Source organism: Fusarium sambucinum, chromosome III (genome assembly GCF_050947815.1).
Source record: "Fusarium sambucinum isolate potato_lamoka chromosome III, whole genome shotgun sequence".
NCBI lineage: Eukaryota > Fungi > Ascomycota > Sordariomycetes > Hypocreales > Nectriaceae > Fusarium > Fusarium sambucinum.
In genome coordinates, this window is record NC_139292.1 from 6853562 (window position 1) to 6872098 (window position 18537).

Genomic DNA, 18537 nt, shown 5'->3' on the forward strand with positions numbered 1-18537 from the left:
CACAACAAGGTCACCAACAAGCCGAAGCTTGATAAGCTACCAAGCAGCCAAGCTTTGAGGTGCAAATAGTCTATGAGCTAAGATAATAAAGTGACTCAATGGCTTCGTCCCCAAGTTAAGCTTACTACAAGCTACATAAGAGAGATCACAAGCCAACATCCACATCTCACCGTGAGACAGACAGGGTCGATCGTGAAAAATTTGCCTCCCTTGCAGCATACCACGCGTGCAACAGCCATGCTCGGACGATTTACCTTATCGATCTGATTGCCAGCATTAGACCAGGACAGTTTGCATCAGGAACAAGAACAAGGTTTCTTTCAGGCCATACGATGTGTGCACATGTCACAGTTGTTGACACTGTCACATTACACTGTCTCGGCTTTCTGGACATAGTAAAGATCGTCTTACCTGTCCCACTTACATGCCGATCCCTACTCTGCTGGACCATCTGATTAGATGGAAGTATGTGATAATCTTGGCTTCATGCAGACTCAACCAACATGAGTGGATAGAGTAAAGATCAGATAATCTCTTCACCAAAAACCACGCATGTTGATCCCTTGCAGTTTTTCCAGTCCAGTGACTAGACTAAAACCACGCCAGCAATGCAACAGCGCTGTACCCTGGTTTTTACTGACCCGATAAACGGCGGCGAGACCCTGTATTCTTTTTTCGGTACCTTGGCATTGCCTGTTGGTTCTGTCTTTTTTCTCGGTCTTGTAGGGGGCGAACATGACCAACAGCTTTCTATTTCTGTGTAGTAAGAGAGAAAAAAATCAGGCCAGAAAAGAAAAGAGGCTGCCAATGCGACTAGAAAGAAGATCTCTTCTCCCTCCCTCTTCTCTTGTCTGTTTAACCTTTCATTCCATGCGCTATCAATTCTCGATTTAGAGCACAAGCTCAGAATTGCCCCAAAATGTCAGCACCCAACAACACGTCGGGTCCAGAGTCCCAAACTCCCCCGCAGACACAGACTTCACCGGAAATGTTCGAACTCAACGAGAAGAAGGATTACGATGCCACCAACGCCCCCGTATCCGATGATGAACACAAGGAAATTGGTGTCGGTAGAGTCGAGGCCTTCAACAAGGTCCTCTACCAGTCTGGCAAGAAGGGAAAGATCTTGCTTTGGCTCTTGGGTGTCTCTATCGGATTGACCATGTTCGCCTACGCGCTCGACATGGGCATCACCACTACCATTTTCGGCACGCTGGCAGCTTCCACCTTTGGCGTGCACAGCCAGCTTGGTACAGTCAACACGGCAGGACAAATCATTCGCGCCATTAGCAAGCCCTTCATTGGAAAGCTTGCTGATATTACATCGCGACCTACAACTTATGTTGTGGTTCTTGTCTTTTACGCTGTCGGCTTCGCTGTTGCTGCTAGTGCCTCTGGTTTTACCTCGTACGTTATCGGCATCTGCTTCACATCTGTCGGCAAGTCGGGTCTTGATCTTCTCAGCGACATCATTGTCGCTGATTTGACACCCTTGGAATGGCGAGGTTTCTTCAGCGCCTGTCTTGCTCTGCCCTTCATCGTCACGGTGCCTGTCAATGGTTTCATCGCCGAAGGCTTCTACGAGGACTGGCGATGGGGTCTCGGCATGTTCGCCATTCTCGTTCCCGTCCTACTCCTCCCTGCCATCTTCACTCTCTACACCATGCAGCGTCGTGGTGAGAAGGCAGGAATGGTCACCATGGCTGACTCCAAGGATGTGCGAATGGGTCGCACTGAGGCCACACCCAAGAACTTGACTTACTGGGCCAAGCTTGCCTATCGCGGCCTGATTGACATCGATATCGTCGGTCTTATTCTTCTTGGCTTCGCATTCTCCCTTATCCTCCTGCCTATCACTCTGGCGAAGAGTGCCAAGGGTGGATGGAACAACCCCAGCATGGTTGCCATGATTGTGGTAGGATTTGTCGTTCTCATCCTCTTTGGTCTTTACGAGTACTTCCTCGCTCCCAAGCCAATGATGACCAGACGCATTCTCCAGAACAGAGCTTTCATCGCCGGTGTCATCATCCACATCTTCAACCAGATGGCTTCGTCTGTGCGCAACACCTACTTCTCATCTTACATCCTCATCATCAAGGAGTGGACAACCTACCAGTGGACCATCTTCCTTGGTATCACCACCATGGGTCTTTGCCTGGTTGGTCCTATTGTTGGTCTCATTCACCGAGTCTCTCATCGCTACAAGGGTCTCATGATCTTTGGTGCCGCGGCTAGGATTCTTGGTTATGGTCTTCTTATCAGCCCTAACGGAATGATGACTGAGGACACTGCCCGTCTTGTCGCAGCCCAACTCATCTTCTGTCTCTCCTCCCTCAACGTTGTTGGTGTTCGAGTTGGTGTCCAGGCTTCAGTTCCTCACGATGATATCGCCTCGCTCATTTCCATCATCACTCTTTGGTCTACTCTAGGCTCCAGTGTCGGTAGTGCCATTGCCACCAGCATCTGGACCGAGCAGATGGTTGACCAGATGCACGTTGAGCTGCCCGACGTTGACGACACAACCATTGCCACTATCTACGGCAACATTAAGACCCTCAAGAAGTATGACTACTTTGATCCTATCCGCCAAGGCTCTATTCGTGCCTACTCCATTGTCAACGGTCATATCACCATCGCTTCCATCGTCTTTGCGTGCATTCCCCTCATTGCCTCTTTCTTCATGCCCAACTTCTACCTTGGTAAGCAGCAGAACGCTGTGAACAACAAGGGTCTTGATGGCGAGGTTGTTGATGTTCCCAAGAACGCAGCTGCAGATGCGAACAACACTCAGACTGAGCCTGCCACATTCATGCAGAAGATGGCTGCCTTGTACCGCAAGTAGGCTGTCTCTTCAGATGTTTGAGGTACTTGCATGAGTAGTCTTGTAAAGGCTTTCGCAATGACCGTAATCTGAGTGTTCAAGGCACCAAAAGCATTCGTTTACTGTAAAATAATAACACTCTACCTCTAACTTGAGTAAATCTATCTTAATATACAACTAGTCGCCTGGCGGAAGATCCAAGCCAGGGACGTCGTTTTCTCTGAACTGCAACTTCACCCTCTTTTTGTGAATTTTTATTACTTTTCTTACCGCAATTATCGCCTCGTGATTATAAACAATGGTATTTCACTCTTGAATTTGCCCAGACAATTGTAGAAGATCGAGTCAAGGATCCCCTGCTGACCATGACTCCACGTGATGATCAAGACCCACCAGGTCTCTATCTGATCATCTGATAATCGCTCTCAGGTCTGAACTAACGATAGTAGTCTTTACATCTTCGGATCTCGGGCCCAGATATCGCATAAATAAATAAAGATGCGACTCTGTAAAGTAAAGAGCCTAATATGTGTCTTCACCTCTCTTGCCTCTGGCCTTGTTTTGGCAGACGCGTCCTCGGCGAACCCCGCGTTGTGTGGTAAAGCCTGTCGGCAAACGTTCCGGACTCTCAAATTCACGGATGCGCCCGAAGGTGTTTTCTTTGCGAAGCAGGAATGCACGAGCCGTCTTTATCAAACCTCGCTGTATCTCTGCTGGGATGCTCATTGTACCGAGCATGTCTGGCAACACGAATCAAGTGTTATGAACAAGACATGCCAAGACACGTACGGCTCATATCTAGCACCACACGACATAATCGACGATATAACAAACAAACAGAGAGCTCAGATCATCATATTCGATGCGACAGATCCGAATCGTGCTGAAAGATATGGCGCGCTGATGCTTCCGTCAGAAGCTTACTACGATATATGGGTTCGAACGTTGGTAAGTCCTTTACGATAGTGGTCATATGTCGTAGGATACACCACTTACCATGTTTAGGCTGCACACGATTATATATGGATATATCATTACTACTATGGCTGGGCTATGGGGATATTTTGGGCTGTGGTCATCGCAGTCGGCATCGTGAACCGCATGCTGACACAGTTGTCCACCGCGAAGGGCCGTCGAAGCCTGTGGCTCAAACGTAATATCCTTCTTCCGGCGACATTTGGACGACGCTGTGTTCAAGACTTTGGCGGTGTTTGCACTCTTCCCCCACGCATACAAACCCTGACCATTTCATTGTTTGTGATGCTTAATATTATTTGCTCGGTTCACGGATATATCATATTCGAGGGCTACGGCTAGTAAGTCCTCAGTCATAAGTCAAACAAGGCCTGGCACTAACAGCGGTACAGTTACCCTTCTGTATGGCTACAGATCCTTCGACACGTTTCCGATAGAACAGGCATTATCTCATTCGCCAACTTCCCTCTCATTTGGCTGTTCGGCATGAGGAATAATATCGTCATATGGCTAACAGGTTGGGACTTCAAAACATACAATAACTTCCATCGCTGGGTTGGCAGAATAGCCACTGTACAGGCTGTCATTCACTCTATTGGATACATCATTATTATTTTCCAAAGTATGTCACCCTACACAACCATTATCTTCGTTGCTAACTTATCAGGGGGCGGCTGGGAGTATTTCTGGAAGATCTCGAACATGAAATTCTGGTGGACCGGTGAGCTGGTGAGTCAAACGGTTTGCTATCTTGTTCTTGACTAACGTGTGGCAGGCCACTATCTTCATCTGTTTACTCGTCGGGTTGTCATTCTTCTGGGTACGACGTAGACAATATGAGTTTTTCCTTATCTCGCATATTGTTCTATCAGTCTTGATCCTTGTGGCAATGTTTGGGTAAGCTCATCGACATCAGTTAATATATGGCATCTCGCTAACATTGTGCAAGGCACGTATCCATCTTCAGAGGCGCCTACGATCCCTTGGTGTGGATTCCAGTACTGGTCTGGTTACTGGATCGAGTTATTCGGGCAGCCCGAACTATTGCCTTTAATCTAAAGTTCTGGAAAACTGGTGCTCTTATCACCTACAACGAGGATGCTCACATGATCAGAGTCGTCGTTCCTGTGTCTTCAAGCTTCTATAAGATTGAGCCCGGTACATTTTACTACCTTTCGGTGCTTAACAGATGGAACTTCTGGGAAAGTCATCCTTTCACAGTTGCATCAGTGTCAGAACCCGAAACATACACTTTGTCAGATCGTGCGCCATTGCTAGGTCACACGTCAAGCTCACCAGAGGAGATGGCACCGGAGTATGAGAAGACGCAGCGAGAGATGACATTCCTCATCCGCCCCTACGATAGCTTCACTTCTCGGTTAAAACAATATGCTGAGGAGGAGCAGCCAAAACCAGCCAAAGTTCGAGTGGCGATAGACGGCCCATATGGAAAGACTCTACCTCTAGAGCGGTTTGACAAAGTTCTCTTTATTGTTGGAGGTAGTGGCATTGCCGTCCCGCTTTCTTACCTGGGCAAACTTACGTCTTCAGCCACCGTGGTTGAAGTCCACTGGGCAGTGCGACAATCTGCTCTGGCTGAGGATATTCTCAATCACGAGTTGAGTGATGTACTTGGCTTCATACAAGTGAGAGTTGTCATCTATGTTACTGGAGCGAGCAGTGCAAGACCTGACCGCGCGACTGCTTGTCACATTGCTGAGTGGAGAGACGGGAGACTGGACGTCGAAGAAATCATTGACAATGCCTTGGACAGTGGAGATCAGGGCAGTCTTGCAGTAGTCACGAGTGGACCTGCCAAGATGGCTGATGAGAGTAGAAGCGCTGTGGCAGTAAGGACTGTTCCGTCTATGCCTCGGATAGATTATTTTGACGAGAGCTTTCAGTGGTAGTTGCATGGGATAAACAATAGAGCATAGAACACATGAACAAGATTTGACATATTTGGACATTAGGTAGTCCGTCGTCCACATGCACCTTCAATGTTGCTTCACATGTACTATCTAGCAGATCTACCGAGGCGCTCTCCTTGATCTCTCAGGATTCTAGCAGTTCTGTCCGTTGTTCTGTAGCATTGCAGGATTGCACCTCGTGTCAGTGCCGAACTTCCATGCTACTGATCGGAACGACCCGGACTGACAGCAAATTCATCTGATGCCAACCCCTGCTTTCCTTCCATCCACGTTTCTTCGCCCTTGTCTCGTTGCATTGCATTCACCGGTATCCGTACAACGGCCAAGAGCGGATACCATCGTTCCAGAAGGACCGAGACTCGGCCATGGACATTGCCTGACCCATATCCCGTGGGGGTGCGCTCGGAAATTAGGTAGCTATGCTTAAAACGACAGTGATTCCACAATTGCTCGCACAGTGAGTCTGTAGCCAATATCGGAAAAGTAAAGATCGGCGAAGTAAGGGTGAATTTTTATCTTATCAGATGCTCGACAAGCTTTTTCTGACAGGAACCTGACCGTATTCGGTTTAGGACATTCTACAAAAACAGGCTCAATGTCACCCTTCACGAGCTTCGTCTCCGCTGTCTACGCGTTGTCAAAGATCTGATAAGCCATGACAAATGGTGCATCACAGGTTTGTCATCGTCAAACAGGTTTTATCAGATCAAATTTGAGGCCCATCCCCGACTGACCGGTACAAATTGATGCTGCCACGGCAGATGTTGTGGAGCAGAATTTATAGAGCCCGATATCGCTGCTTTGTTGAGTAGCAAATCAGAGATCACTTTTATGATGTAAGGAAATGACAGGAATTATTGGTAGACTTAGTTACCCTCATCAAGTACGAAACTTGACAAGATGAAATTTTGTTCGGCTGCTGAGGAACACTACGCGAATCAGTATTTCTCTTGACCATGCCTGTGAATCCGTGATCTCTATGCAGCAAACAGTCTTTATCTTAGAACTTGAGCCTATGTTTTTGAACCTAAGAATCGTTGTGTAATTGTCTACGACCTGGCGGATGTTACGAACTCATGTTGATCCTACATAGATTTACTGCGCATTAGTAGGGTGGACTTAGTCCTGTGCATGATTTTCTTTGAATGACACTTGCAGAAAGACATTGCCAGAGAATATCCCAACTGAGCCCAGTCTCTTCTTTGGCACTGTCATTCCCTAGTAGACGGTACCAATTAGTGCTCTCTGTTGCTCGCAGCCATCATGTTCAATTGGCGAGTAGACTATTGGATAACAAACTGTGCTTCTTTCTTCAAGATACATAGTAGAGATGTGTCGTTGATAGTGTTCCTAGACGAATACTTCTTACCATCGCTGATTGAAGTCCGAACTTAGAATATAGTTGCCGGTTAGCAACAAACTTTCATCCAATCACCGGTGAGATGGCCGAGTTGGTTATGGCGCCAGGTTAAGGTTAACCTTAACACCAATTTCCTGGTGGAGCAATCCTCCTGGGTTCGAGTCCCAGTCTCATCAAGTTTATCTTTTTGCATTTTCAGCAAACAATCAACATCCTTCAACTAGATAAAACAACGCGTTTGTGGGATATAAAAGATTGTATATGATGGGGTTATCCTCAAAGTATAATGGCCTCGATTTCAAATAATTATCTTTTTTCTTCTCTATTGCTTCTATTATACATTCTATTATAAATCGTGAGACGTTTGCATGGATTTGTTTATGCTATCACCATCTTTTCTCCTCCTCTTCTGGATAACCTAGCTACTACTAGACTGACACCGAACCAGAAGATTCTTCCTTCGCCTCCTGCTTCTTCTTGTTGGCCTTGACATTCTTCCATTCAAAAGCCAAAGACACCACTAAAGAAGCAGCACCCATGGCAAGAGCAAGATACCAGATTGACCTCATGGAGTCATTGTACGCATCCAATACGATATCCATCTTGTCCTCCGACACCAAGTTTCTGATACTTGCAGCTCCACTGTTGCTCAACTGCTCTGTGTTGATTTCAGGGAACTTTTGCGAGATCCTGCTGTCAAGCTGTCCTTGAAGCAAAGATTGAGCAACTGTGATGAATACTGTTCCCGAAAGAAAGCCGAGAAAGCTGAGGATAGAAAGACCGACTGTACTATCACTTTCTGATAGCACAGACTGGACTGCAATGGCTGGTTGTTGCAATGCCAAACCCATACCTGTACCAGTGATAATCTGGAAGTGTGTCAGTATGCAGATGCCAAAGAATTGCTCTCAAAGCAAACATACCTGGTATCCAACCCATTTGCCCTGGCTTTCGTTCGCTGTCCAAGTTGTGATAAGCGCACCGCCAACAATCAGAATTGTGCTTCCAGCGATAGCAAAAGGTGTGAAGTATCCAAGTGCGCTAACCAAGATACCACCGACAATAACAAACACCACGTTGCTGAGTAGCAAAGGTAAGAGAGCAATGCCAGAGTCCTGGGGTGACATCCCTTTGACAACCTGAAACCAGATAGGAATGTAAAAGGCATAAATAACCAGTACGGTCCCCATGAAGAAGTTGAAAAGGCACGCAGCCAATACTGTTCGTTGACGCAGGATTCTCGGGGGAATAGTGGCCTTTTCACCTCGCCAGATTTGGTATCCAGCGAAGGCGACAAGAAGAATTGCAAAGACGACGAAGAGGGCGATGACACGTCCAGTAGACCACGCTCGATCCTCTTTTCCGAATTCGAGAGCGAACAGGAGACTGACAATTGAGCCTGCAATCAGTAAGAAACCTACTGGATCCAGATCGAGGAATTTCTGACGCCATGTCGCGGCTGGCTTAACGGGCGATGGTCTATCAGGAGCGAGGATGAACAAAAGGACGAGTGAAAGAGCGCCGATGGGGACATTGATCCAGAAACACCAACGCCAGCTCACAGATGTAAGGTAGCCTCCCAGAATCGGACCCAAGATTGAAGAGATGCCGAACGCGGAGCCCAATGATCCGAGATATTTGGGTCGTTCCTCGAGGGGGAATAAAAGTGTGATGTAGATAAACACACCAGAGCCGATACCAGCACCACCAATACCCGTGATAGCTCGTCCAACGATCAAAGCATTTGAATTGGGTGCTGCAGCACAGACAATGGATCCAATCTCAAAGATAGCAGTAAGAATAAATAGAATCCATTTGGTTGAGTAGTACTTGAAGACGAGGCCGAAGGAGAGCTGAAAGACGCAGAGAGGTAGGAGGAAGGCCGATTCGTACCAGGCGATGTCCCCGAAACTGTCAAACTCGGCAGATATAGTCGGTATAGCTGTGCCAATTATGGTTCGATCCTTGATTAAATGTTAGTGGATGTTGAATTCCAGTGTTTGGGGTGAGTTACCAATGCGACTAGGAAGAAAACGAGAAAGAGGGCGATCATGGTTGGAAGGACAACCTTCTTTGGAGGGTATGTCTTGACATGGTCTGTTGTGTCTGTTGATTGGTTGACTGTATCGGTGCTTGGGCGCTCTGGACTATCCGAAGTTCTAGTATTCTTTTCGTCCATGATAGATAACTGTGCAAGGGATGTGCAAGTGGTGAGAGCTGATAGTGTAAGATGTGGATAGTTAAGCCAGATGTGATACCTCTTGTGTGCACACCACGATCTGATATGAAGAGTTCAATAACAACAAGCAGAAACAAAATACATGACAAGAGATGGATTTAAATATCAAGATCAAATTCCTCTACATTCCAAGTCAATTACACGTTTTCCATCCCTATCTTGAAAGATTATTCCAGGTGACCAATCAGACACCGCCTCCAAAATCTCGGTCTCGGTACCGAGCCCGAGCTATTTTCCATTCGTCGTACAAAACCTCGCGGGGTCCCCGAGCTTTTAATTACAACAACGTCATAGACCGAGAAACAACGTCGCAAGAGTCAAGATCAACAATTCTCAGCCCCAGATCGTCCATCGGAAAAAAGAAAAATGAGATCTCAAGCATGTGAGCCGTGTGCGAAACGAAAAGTGAAATGCGACAGAGCAGAACCTCCCTGTTCAAACTGCAAGCGACGCAAGAATGACACTTGCATTTACCCTGAACTTTCCCCTTTTGAGAGGATTAAAAAACTTGAAGATATCGTGAGGGCTTTGGGAGGTGATCCTGCGTCGGAGAATGGTGGAAGTCCGTCGCTGGAGAATCGTCAAAGACCGAAAAGATCTGTCTCCACAGACACAAGTCATGTCCAGACACCGATGATGGTGCAGCAAGAGGGGAAGGCAGTTTATCACGAGTCGTAAGTTACATATAAAATTGGTCGGTCTAATATTTGACTGACTGGTGTGATTATCAGAGAAGGATGGCAGACATGGATTGACGTGACCAAACTCTACCAAGGTACAAAAGCGCCTTTCAATCCCGCTGACCCTAGAGGATCAGCTTTATCACCAGCTAAATTCCTTCCCCACGCCTTCAATGGTTCACCCTGGGGAGACAATACCCTCGTCTCAGAGACACTTTCTTTGCAAATGCCAACTCTGGAAGCTGTCAAGCTCTGGGACGTATTCATGGAACGTGTGGAGCCTATTGTAAAGATCAACTTCAAATGGACCCTTTCTCAACTGAAAGCTTCAATAACTGACGGAGAGAAGTGGGATCGTCTTGAAGATGGCGAAAAGGCTCTAATATTATCTACAAGGCTATTTGCGGCAGTGAGTTTGGCTAATAATGATTGTTTGCGACGCTTTGGCAGATCGAGAGCCATCCTGGTAAGCGAATGTCGGATGAGATGCGATGCCGCTTTTTCAAGAATGAGTCTCTTGGCTATAGACAGCTTAGCAACGATAAAAGCATTTTGCTTTTACATAGTAAGCAATAACTGACCCTGCGGGTTATCACTACTAACATACACTCAGAAAGCCAACATTGACACTTTGACATCTCGTAGTCTCTGGACGCTGATGGGTCTCGTGTCACGCTCTGCTGAGCAGCTCGGAATCCATCGCGATGGCACAGTCCTTGGTCTTTCACCCATCGAAACAGAAGAGCGACGAAGAATCTGGTGGCAACTTCAACATCTCGATCTTATCCTATCCCTCAAAAACGGTGTCACGCCTTTGTCGTTTGCAACGGCATGGGACGTCAAGCTTCCTCTCAACATCGAAGACGAAGATCTTGACCCGAACTCCAAGGACCCGCCTAAGGGGCGAATAGGTCTTACAGCGTTTGCCTACACTGGTTTTACGTACTACCTACTGGAAGCACAGCGCAACTTTCGCATCACTCAGGCTAATCAACTAGCAGCCGGCGAGGGATCCTTGCTCGGCTGTTTGGCTGATTCCATGATTGATGGGCTGGAAAGGGGACTCAACGAGAACTTCCTCCAATACTGCGATCCGATAAACCCCCTGCATACACTCCTGCAGATCTCGGCGCGAGCTGTCATTAATATCCTGCGTCTGCGAAAGTATCACGAAGCCAAGATGCGATCCAATAGTGCAGAAGATAAATGTCACACTGAGCATTTTGACTTATGCATGCAAGCGATGAGGTACCAAGTCGTGTCGCATGCGAATCCCCTTCTACAAAAGTTTCGCTGGCTTGCTGAGACTTCGTTTGTATGGTATGCTCGTAAGTATTTCAAGTCCATCTCACTCATGTTTTTACCTTACTGACTGCTGCGTTCAGTCATTGGTATTCTGGTAGACATGACACTCTTGACAGACGTCGCAATGATCCAATCGGCTTGGTCGCTGCTAGAAGATCTATATGCCGTTACAGAACATTTGACGGATATGTCAGAAGACAGAAGAACTTCACACGCTGCCAAGTCTGTCATCGCAACGTGGAATGAGTGTCGACAAAAGCCTGGGCTGGAGTACATGGAGAAACCGGCATTTGTGTCGCAGTTGGAGGAGCTTTTAGCACAAGATGAAAGAAATCTTGCTGCTGACGCGAGTAGAAAGGAGAATCAGATGGATACCATAATGGACTTTGGGCAAGGAAAGACTGGGGAAGATGACTTGCAACCCTTTGGGTTCGAGTTTGCGGATATAGACTGGGCGTTTTGGGATAGTATTAGTTAGATCGCTTATTCTTTGCATGAATAGTTTCTCCGTTCATCGACGCAGTGGAGATGACCCACCTATAGATTCAACTGTCACTGCATGGCTGTGCAACCATTTCGGTCATTCGGTGTATGTTAAGGCGGAGACAGTCTCACACTCGTGTTTGTATGGTCAGGGTACGCAAATGGGATAAGAAACGGTCTCGGATCACTACCTCACCGTAATTAGACTATGTCTTGGCATTAGTCCGATAACATTAACTCCGGATAACAGGGGCCTTGTCGTGGGGACCATTCATTTTTAGGGTGTGACAGGTGATTAACTAGTCGTCTGTTTCGTCCCGAATTGACTAATTCGTCCGACGTCCCGATTCTTCGCCGATCGCCACCCCGAATTTGTATCGGTGTCCCACTGAGAAAAGAGTTGTACTTCTAGTCACTGTCGGTGGGCACTCTAATCATGCATAGTAATGATTATGTATATGTAGATTGGCAAGCATCTATATATTAAAATCGCCTAATTCTAGGTTTCCCAAGCTTCCCTCCGGGCTGCCTCTTCCAAGCCTTTTCCGAAATAACCTTAACTTTTAGCCCCCGTCTTAATCGTGATAGCGGATCTCCTTGACAAGGACCTTAGCCTATGAAAATCCGTTAGTGTGTCACCTCAGTGGAGGAAATTTATCCGTCCTGAAACACTAAAAGCTTTGGCCTCTGGTGTATGTCACTCTGATCCTTGGGTAGGATTCAATTGGTGTGCTGCCGTGAATTACCAGGACCACGGCCAAGTGTCTGTAAGACCATCATGATGGATTCAGGAGTTGAACTCCGGTGATGTTAATGCAAGGAGTAGAGAGTTAACATATAAGAATGCTCACGAGTCTTCAATAAACCGCTATTCTCAGCATCCCAATTCGTCTTCAAGCTTATTCATTCGTTACTCTTCTTATTCAAGCTCACCGTAGACCGGTTCATTTTTCAACTCCCAAAATCATCAACATTAATCAAGATGCACGCCCCTAGCATTATCGCCGTTCTTTCTGCCCTTCCCGCCGCCATGGCTTGCCTTGGCTACACTGGCGGTGTCCCCAAGGCCACTGGCTCCAAGTCCCTCAGCGCACCCCGATACCTCAAGAAGGGTGAGGTCTTCGATGCCAAGTGGGTTCGCTTCGACCGTGGTGTTAAGTGCTCTGGTCAGAGCGAGGGTGGTAAGTTTGCCCAGATCTCAGTATTCTTTGTAGGTATTAACACAGCATAGGTGAGAAGGATGCAGTCTTTGTCCTTGAGGATGGCGCCACTCTTCGTAACGTCGTCATTGGTGCCAACCAGAAGGAGGGTGTTCACTGTCTCGGCTCCTGCAACCTCGAGTTCGTCTGGTTCGAGGACGTCTGTGAGGATGCTATCACTATCAAGGGTAGCGGAACCGCCAACATCATCGGCGGTGGTGCTTACAAGGCTGCCGACAAGGTCATCCAGCACAACGGATGTGGCCATGTTAACATTGTCAACTTCTGTACGTTGCCCGTTATACTTAACATTGACTCAAGCTAACTTTTATAGACGCCAACGACTACGGCAAGGTTTACCGATCTTGCGGTAACTGCAAGGGTAACTCCAAGTGCAAGCGCTCTGTCCACATGGAGGGTGTCACTGCCGTCAACGGTGGTGAGCTCATTGGTATCAACACCAACCTCGGTGACAAGGTCAGTCTCTCTTCTTAATCATTGTGGAAATCAAACTAATCGTCATATCTAGGCTACCTACAAGAACAACTGCTTCCCCAAGACCCAGTGCCAGGGCTACAAGGGATGCGACAAGTCCAACGGCGAGTGTGAGCCTTCCAAGGCTAGCAAGTGCTAAGTTCATGCACACACTACCGGTATGATCCTTGAGGATGTCTAGTTATGCTACTCCCTCTTGGTATACCTTGCTGTTTTTGGGGGATGCTCTTTGACTTCTATACATACTTATCTTTTTTGCACAATTGTACATAGCTTGCTGAGCCGGCTATAATTATTTAAATATATCACATTGATATTCAGCGTCTTTTCGGCATGTTGATTGCACTCAAACATGTTTCATGCGATCAATGTTGTTGAGTACTGTTACTGCGTTACTGTGAGTGCATGACTTGACTAGTTTCACGATTTGGTGGGCCTTCATAACACTAAATCTGACCTGCCCAATAACAACCCCCCAGCTACAACAGTCTCCAGACTGTTCATCTTCCGTAGAGCTTTTGTCTTGTATTCGAGCTCATTACTTTTTTTAGTGGCTCAGAGCTACGATATTGGAGGTCTACGTAGTAGGATACCGTAGTATTTCGTGGAATTGGTCGAGGGGAGTAAGCCGCCACAGCAGGGTCTGGATAGGGTAACTTGGCTATCGGACGATTTACTAGAGGATTTGGTAAGTCAATGATGGCTTCTCTTTCTTTTGTTATCTGGTCTGGGTGATATGTAGAAGTGATTGACATTGTAAGGCCTGGTGACGTGCCTTAGTCGGCTTACTCCTCGTGACCAATTTGACGGAAATGTACATTAGAAGAACAACAAATTGACAACTTGAACAAGCACACTTTGAATGGTGAGACATACTGAGATAATAAGTGCCAAGCTGCAAGTATGACGGTTGGAGTTCTGAGGATAAACTAAGTTAGTCCGCAGTGATTGCTCAAGCATTGTACAGCCAAAATAAAGGATTGTTTAGAGATGAGTCCCTATTATTTACGTTAATATCAGCCCAGATAACTAATAACAACTCTATAGAAATAAAGCTATAGTTTTCGACAAGACCAAATGCCAAGCTTCACATAGTAGTCAAGTCCTAATATACTAGTCGTATAATGCTTCACCGGCAGGTTCTAGAGCGGCAATCGAAATAGCACCCTGAATAAATTTCTCGGATTCAAAGACAGTATAACATGCTTTATTGGCTAAGTTTAAAACTATACTAGACCTTTGATGCTGAATTCGTCATCCTAGGCGCAGGCAAATTTTTGAGGCATAGGTCTTCTTCTTCTTCTTCTTCTTCCTCCTCCTAAGACTCTTGCTTACTTCTCAAGGTGCAGCATCTTTTCTTCAGTGGCTATAGGGCATTTTCCACCAACCTTATTTTTAGCGTATTTTTCGCTAGCTAATGACGCGCCGAATTTCACTTTCTGACCAATCAGAGGCCAATGTCAAGAGGAGGTTGGCCTCATTATAGAGAGCCAAAGCCGGAAGGAACTTCCATACACATTCGTGATGCAAGTTACCTTCTTGGGCGGCTTTGCCTAATAATAATGCCGATAAAGTCATCAAGAAACGAGGAAATCTAAGTCATCGACTTAGACGCAAATTGAGAATTCAGCTCTAGTATCAAAAAGTTAACCCTGAGAGTGACCTGCTCCAGTGGACATGGTCATTTCACCACGGGCCACATCAGGCATGTATCCCGTTATATCAGCCTCCAACTCGAGCTCACTCATTACTAACGAAAACGTTGAGAGACCAGATGATTAGCCACTTCGATCTACCGCTCATGAAAGCGTACGGTAGCCTAGGGAAACGTTAGATGAAATTGTTTTAAAGTCAAGAGGCTTAAATCTCCATTCAGAAATTGATTTAAGACAAATTCTATTGCGTACACTAAGTCGCGCAACTACTAGCCAGCGTGGGCGATTGACAAAATGGGCTGTGGGTATCGGAATGGAATCAGCTGGAGCCAGTGGCGCAGGAACGGCTAATGCATACTTCCAATAAGCCACTAAGAAAAGAACATAATCGCCTGAACTTAACTTGTTTATTTTCAAGCATATAGTATGAGATAGAGAAGTCCGTGCTTGTCTTTCTCTGTAGCCTGACCAGGAGTACCTGCGCTGCCTAGTTTGATGTGTGTGCCGGCTTCCGAATGAGAAAGCGCTAGTACGGTCTTTCAAATCTACGTCTTGATACTGACCATTGATAAGTGTTATAACATTAATGCTAAGCCCAAACAACTTCCGGCTAATGTAGAAATAGGTTCGTAATAATTCTAACCCCGTAGACCTAGTCATGGTGCTCCTTCTTACAAGGATCTATAAAGGTATTCTTAGTAAGGATCATCATGTATCACTTAGTTCAATAGACCACTAATATCGGCTATCATAGAGTAGGATCGAGAGAGGGTTTGTGATTTTTTCCTATATAAAGAGTTGATGCTTCTGTCCTTAGTTCTGCTATCCTCCAGCTTTTATTCATACCTTAACCAGGCTTTGATCTACTTGATTGAGTATTTTACTTTATTTTATTCAAAATATCAAAAATCAAAGTTGTGTACACTCGCTCACTAGGTACGTGCCCGATGACCCATCAGCCTCAAAAAGCATACTGCTAACACAGTTCCTATACTAGGTCTCAAGATGCACTATTCCAACACCCTAGTTGTCTTGGCTGCTTCGGGCGCCCATGCTCTTTGGCTTGCCACGGTGAACATGGACTACGGCAGTGCCGTTAATGGAGCAGGCGTGATCTCGTCTCCGTATTGCCAAGTTGGAAAAGGAAACACTCGGGACGAAGCTCTTAGCAAAGCGTCGAGTACCGTCCATGGCATAGCCATACTGGCGGGAGGCCACTGTGATCAGCTTCCGTATCGCAAAACAAACCAAGGCGGAGGATTTTGGGATGATTACGGCACGGTCAACTACATCGATGATAACTGGCATTGGTATTGTCAGACTGGAAACGGGAACCGAAATGCCTGCGATGCTGGTAATGGCGCACCACGAAAGAAGTGAATACGTGGAGTAATCTCATCTCCACATAGAAAAAGAGAGCAAGCGGTACTTTAGGCGTCTGAATCTACCGTATTAACTCATGAAATTCGGTAGCGCATTTTGGCTGTATGGAGTTAGCGTAAGCATCCGCCGCATAGCTCAAAACGCGCTACCGAATCTCATGAGTTGATATGGTAGTTAGAGTTAGGTTCATGAGAGTGGGTCAAAAGATGAGTCTCGTCATATTGATTACTTCTAATTCCAGAATGCGTGTGGACATCTGTTGATATGTGAAGTAGAATGCCATGTTTTTGTTGCTCGTGGGCTTAGTTGCTGTCGTCGATCGGATTGGCGTTGTTCGACAGAGTCCAGAATCTCCTAACGCGTTCAAGTTAATGCTGTCCGTGTAATTCAATCATTTGTTCGTCATGATTTGACTCTCGGTGATTCTATGATCGGACGTCCGGAAGTACGGATAGACTACGTCATGAATGCGATCGTCGTTGGTATAAGTGGACATTAAGAGCACGGCATTTTATGGCAAGTTGACTCTTCAATCTAGCATAAATCAAAACAAAACATCATCGGCGCCTCAATACTCTGAAATGTCAGACCCCAAGTCACCACATCTCAAGAAACGTGATACTCCGCCTTGGGGTCTACCAGCGCGAGAATTTCTGGAAACTCAACGACGGCGAAGTCCCACCATTCAACACACGTATGACGTCCATCGCTCAATCTTCGTTCTTAGCTAACATGTCTAGACCCTGACAAGCTTGAGGAACTCGCCAAGAAGAAGCTTACCGAGAATGGGTGGCTTTATGCATCCTCCAATGCGGGTCTCTCAGATACACACCTCGCGAATCGACAAGCTTTCTTCAGACAAAAGATTGTACCACGTCAGCTCGTAGATACCAATGAGCGCTCCACTCGGACTACAATTTTTGGTCACCAAGTCTCTGCACCTTTCGGAATAGCCCCGGTCGGCATTAATAAGATTTATCACCCCCAGGGCGAATTGCCTGTTGCGAAGGTCGCGGGGGAGCTTGGTATCCCATATAGTCTTTCAACCGCAGGATCATGCCCGATTGAAGATGTGGCTGAGGCAAATAATTCTGGTCGAGAGGCAGCCCAAAACAGCGAAGAGAGTCATCGAATTCCAGAGAGTCCTCGCTTCTTCCAGTTATATATGCCTCACGATGACGAACTCACTTTGTCACTTCTGAAGAGAGCGCATGAATCTGGATTCTCGGTCTGTATCCTGACAACAGACACTTGGCAACTCGGATGGCGACACGACGACGTTGCTACCTCAAACTACGCCTTCTACCGTGGCATCGGCGCTGACTTGGGTCTCTCGGATCCCGTCTTCCAAAAACGACTAGCAGAGCAAGGCATCGATCCAAAGAAGCAACCTGCAAAGGCGGCAGCACTTTGGATCGACAACATCTGGCATGGTCGTGCGTGGTCTTGGGAAAAGGCAGTTTGGGCGAGAGAGAAGTGGCAAGAGATCAGTGGTGGAAAGCCCTTTTTGATCAAGGGAATCCAACATGTGGGCGATGCTGAGAAGGCGGCTGATCTAGGCTTCGAGGGTATTGTGGTCAGTAACCATGCGGGGCGTCAAGTTGACGGAGCGATCGGCAGCCTCGACGCTCTAGAACAAATCGCTGAGAAAGTTGGCGATCGTTTAGTGGTGACGTTTGACAGCGGTGTCAGAGGAGCAGCTGATATTGTCAAAGCCCTTGCCTTGGGTGCAAAATTTGTTTTTGTCGGTCGGCTGTGGATCTGGGGACTCAGTATCATGGGTGAGGATGGAGTAAGGCATGTTCTGAAGGGCCTGTTGGCTGATCTAGACATTCTGATGAACGTGGCTGGTTTGAACAAGGTGGAGGATATAGACAAGAGCCTGATTATGTCTTTACCTGCGGTGGGGTGGGAGGAGAAGAGCAAGCTGTGATACTTGGACGTGGATAGTATTGAGATACCAATCATTGGTAAGGCACATATAATAGGTGCCATGATTCCAATAACGAAA

General features: G+C 46.6%; 7 protein-coding genes across 7 annotated transcripts; 6 read left to right on the top strand and 1 right to left on the bottom strand.

The window, feature by feature from the left end:
• Positions 1–919: 919 nt before the first annotated feature.
• On the top strand, positions 920–2842 carry FSST1_012449 (major facilitator superfamily domain-containing protein; the record flags this gene model as incomplete). The annotated part of the gene is made up of 1 exon (XM_083235677.1): positions 920–2842. One exon carries the CDS (start codon positions 920–922, stop codon positions 2840–2842), a length of 1923 nt encoding a protein of 640 aa, XP_083082145.1.
• Positions 2843–3319: 477 nt separating this feature from the next.
• On the top strand, positions 3320–5706 carry FSST1_012450 (ferric reductase like transmembrane component-domain-containing protein; the record flags this gene model as incomplete). The annotated part of the gene is made up of 6 exons (XM_083235678.1): positions 3320–3769; positions 3827–4137; positions 4189–4418; positions 4464–4525; positions 4572–4693; positions 4746–5706. The coding sequence occupies 6 exons, from the start codon at positions 3320–3322 to the stop codon at positions 5704–5706; spliced, it is 2136 nt and encodes a 711-aa protein (XP_083082146.1).
• Positions 5707–7515: 1809 nt separating this feature from the next.
• Positions 7516–9266, bottom strand: FSST1_012451 (major facilitator superfamily domain-containing protein; the record flags this gene model as incomplete). Its single annotated transcript, XM_083235679.1, has 3 exons — positions 7516–7956; positions 8011–9051; positions 9102–9266. 3 exons carry the CDS (start codon positions 9264–9266, stop codon positions 7516–7518), a joined length of 1647 nt encoding a protein of 548 aa, XP_083082147.1.
• A 426-nt stretch (positions 9267–9692) lies between these two features.
• On the top strand, positions 9693–11789 carry FSST1_012452 (Zn(II)2Cys6 transcription factor; the record flags this gene model as incomplete). The annotated part of the gene is made up of 4 exons (XM_083235680.1): positions 9693–10000; positions 10058–10415; positions 10620–11334; positions 11392–11789. 4 exons carry the CDS (start codon positions 9693–9695, stop codon positions 11787–11789), a joined length of 1779 nt encoding a protein of 592 aa, XP_083082148.1.
• Positions 11790–12776: 987 nt separating this feature from the next.
• FSST1_012453 (pectate lyase) lies at positions 12777–13627 on the top strand (the record flags this gene model as incomplete). Its single annotated transcript, XM_083235681.1, has 4 exons — positions 12777–12975; positions 13026–13280; positions 13328–13470; positions 13523–13627. 4 exons carry the CDS (start codon positions 12777–12779, stop codon positions 13625–13627), a joined length of 702 nt encoding a protein of 233 aa, XP_083082149.1.
• A 2521-nt stretch (positions 13628–16148) lies between these two features.
• On the top strand, positions 16149–16523 carry FSST1_012454 (uncharacterized protein; the record flags this gene model as incomplete). The annotated part of the gene is made up of 1 exon (XM_083235682.1): positions 16149–16523. The coding sequence occupies one exon, from the start codon at positions 16149–16151 to the stop codon at positions 16521–16523; it is 375 nt and encodes a 124-aa protein (XP_083082150.1).
• A 470-nt stretch (positions 16524–16993) lies between these two features.
• Positions 16994–18459, top strand: FSST1_012455 (FMN-dependent dehydrogenase; the record flags this gene model as incomplete). The annotated part of the gene is made up of 3 exons (XM_083235683.1): positions 16994–17008; positions 17115–17220; positions 17267–18459. The coding sequence occupies 3 exons, from the start codon at positions 16994–16996 to the stop codon at positions 18457–18459; spliced, it is 1314 nt and encodes a 437-aa protein (XP_083082151.1).
• Between the last annotated feature and the right edge of the window lie 78 nt (positions 18460–18537).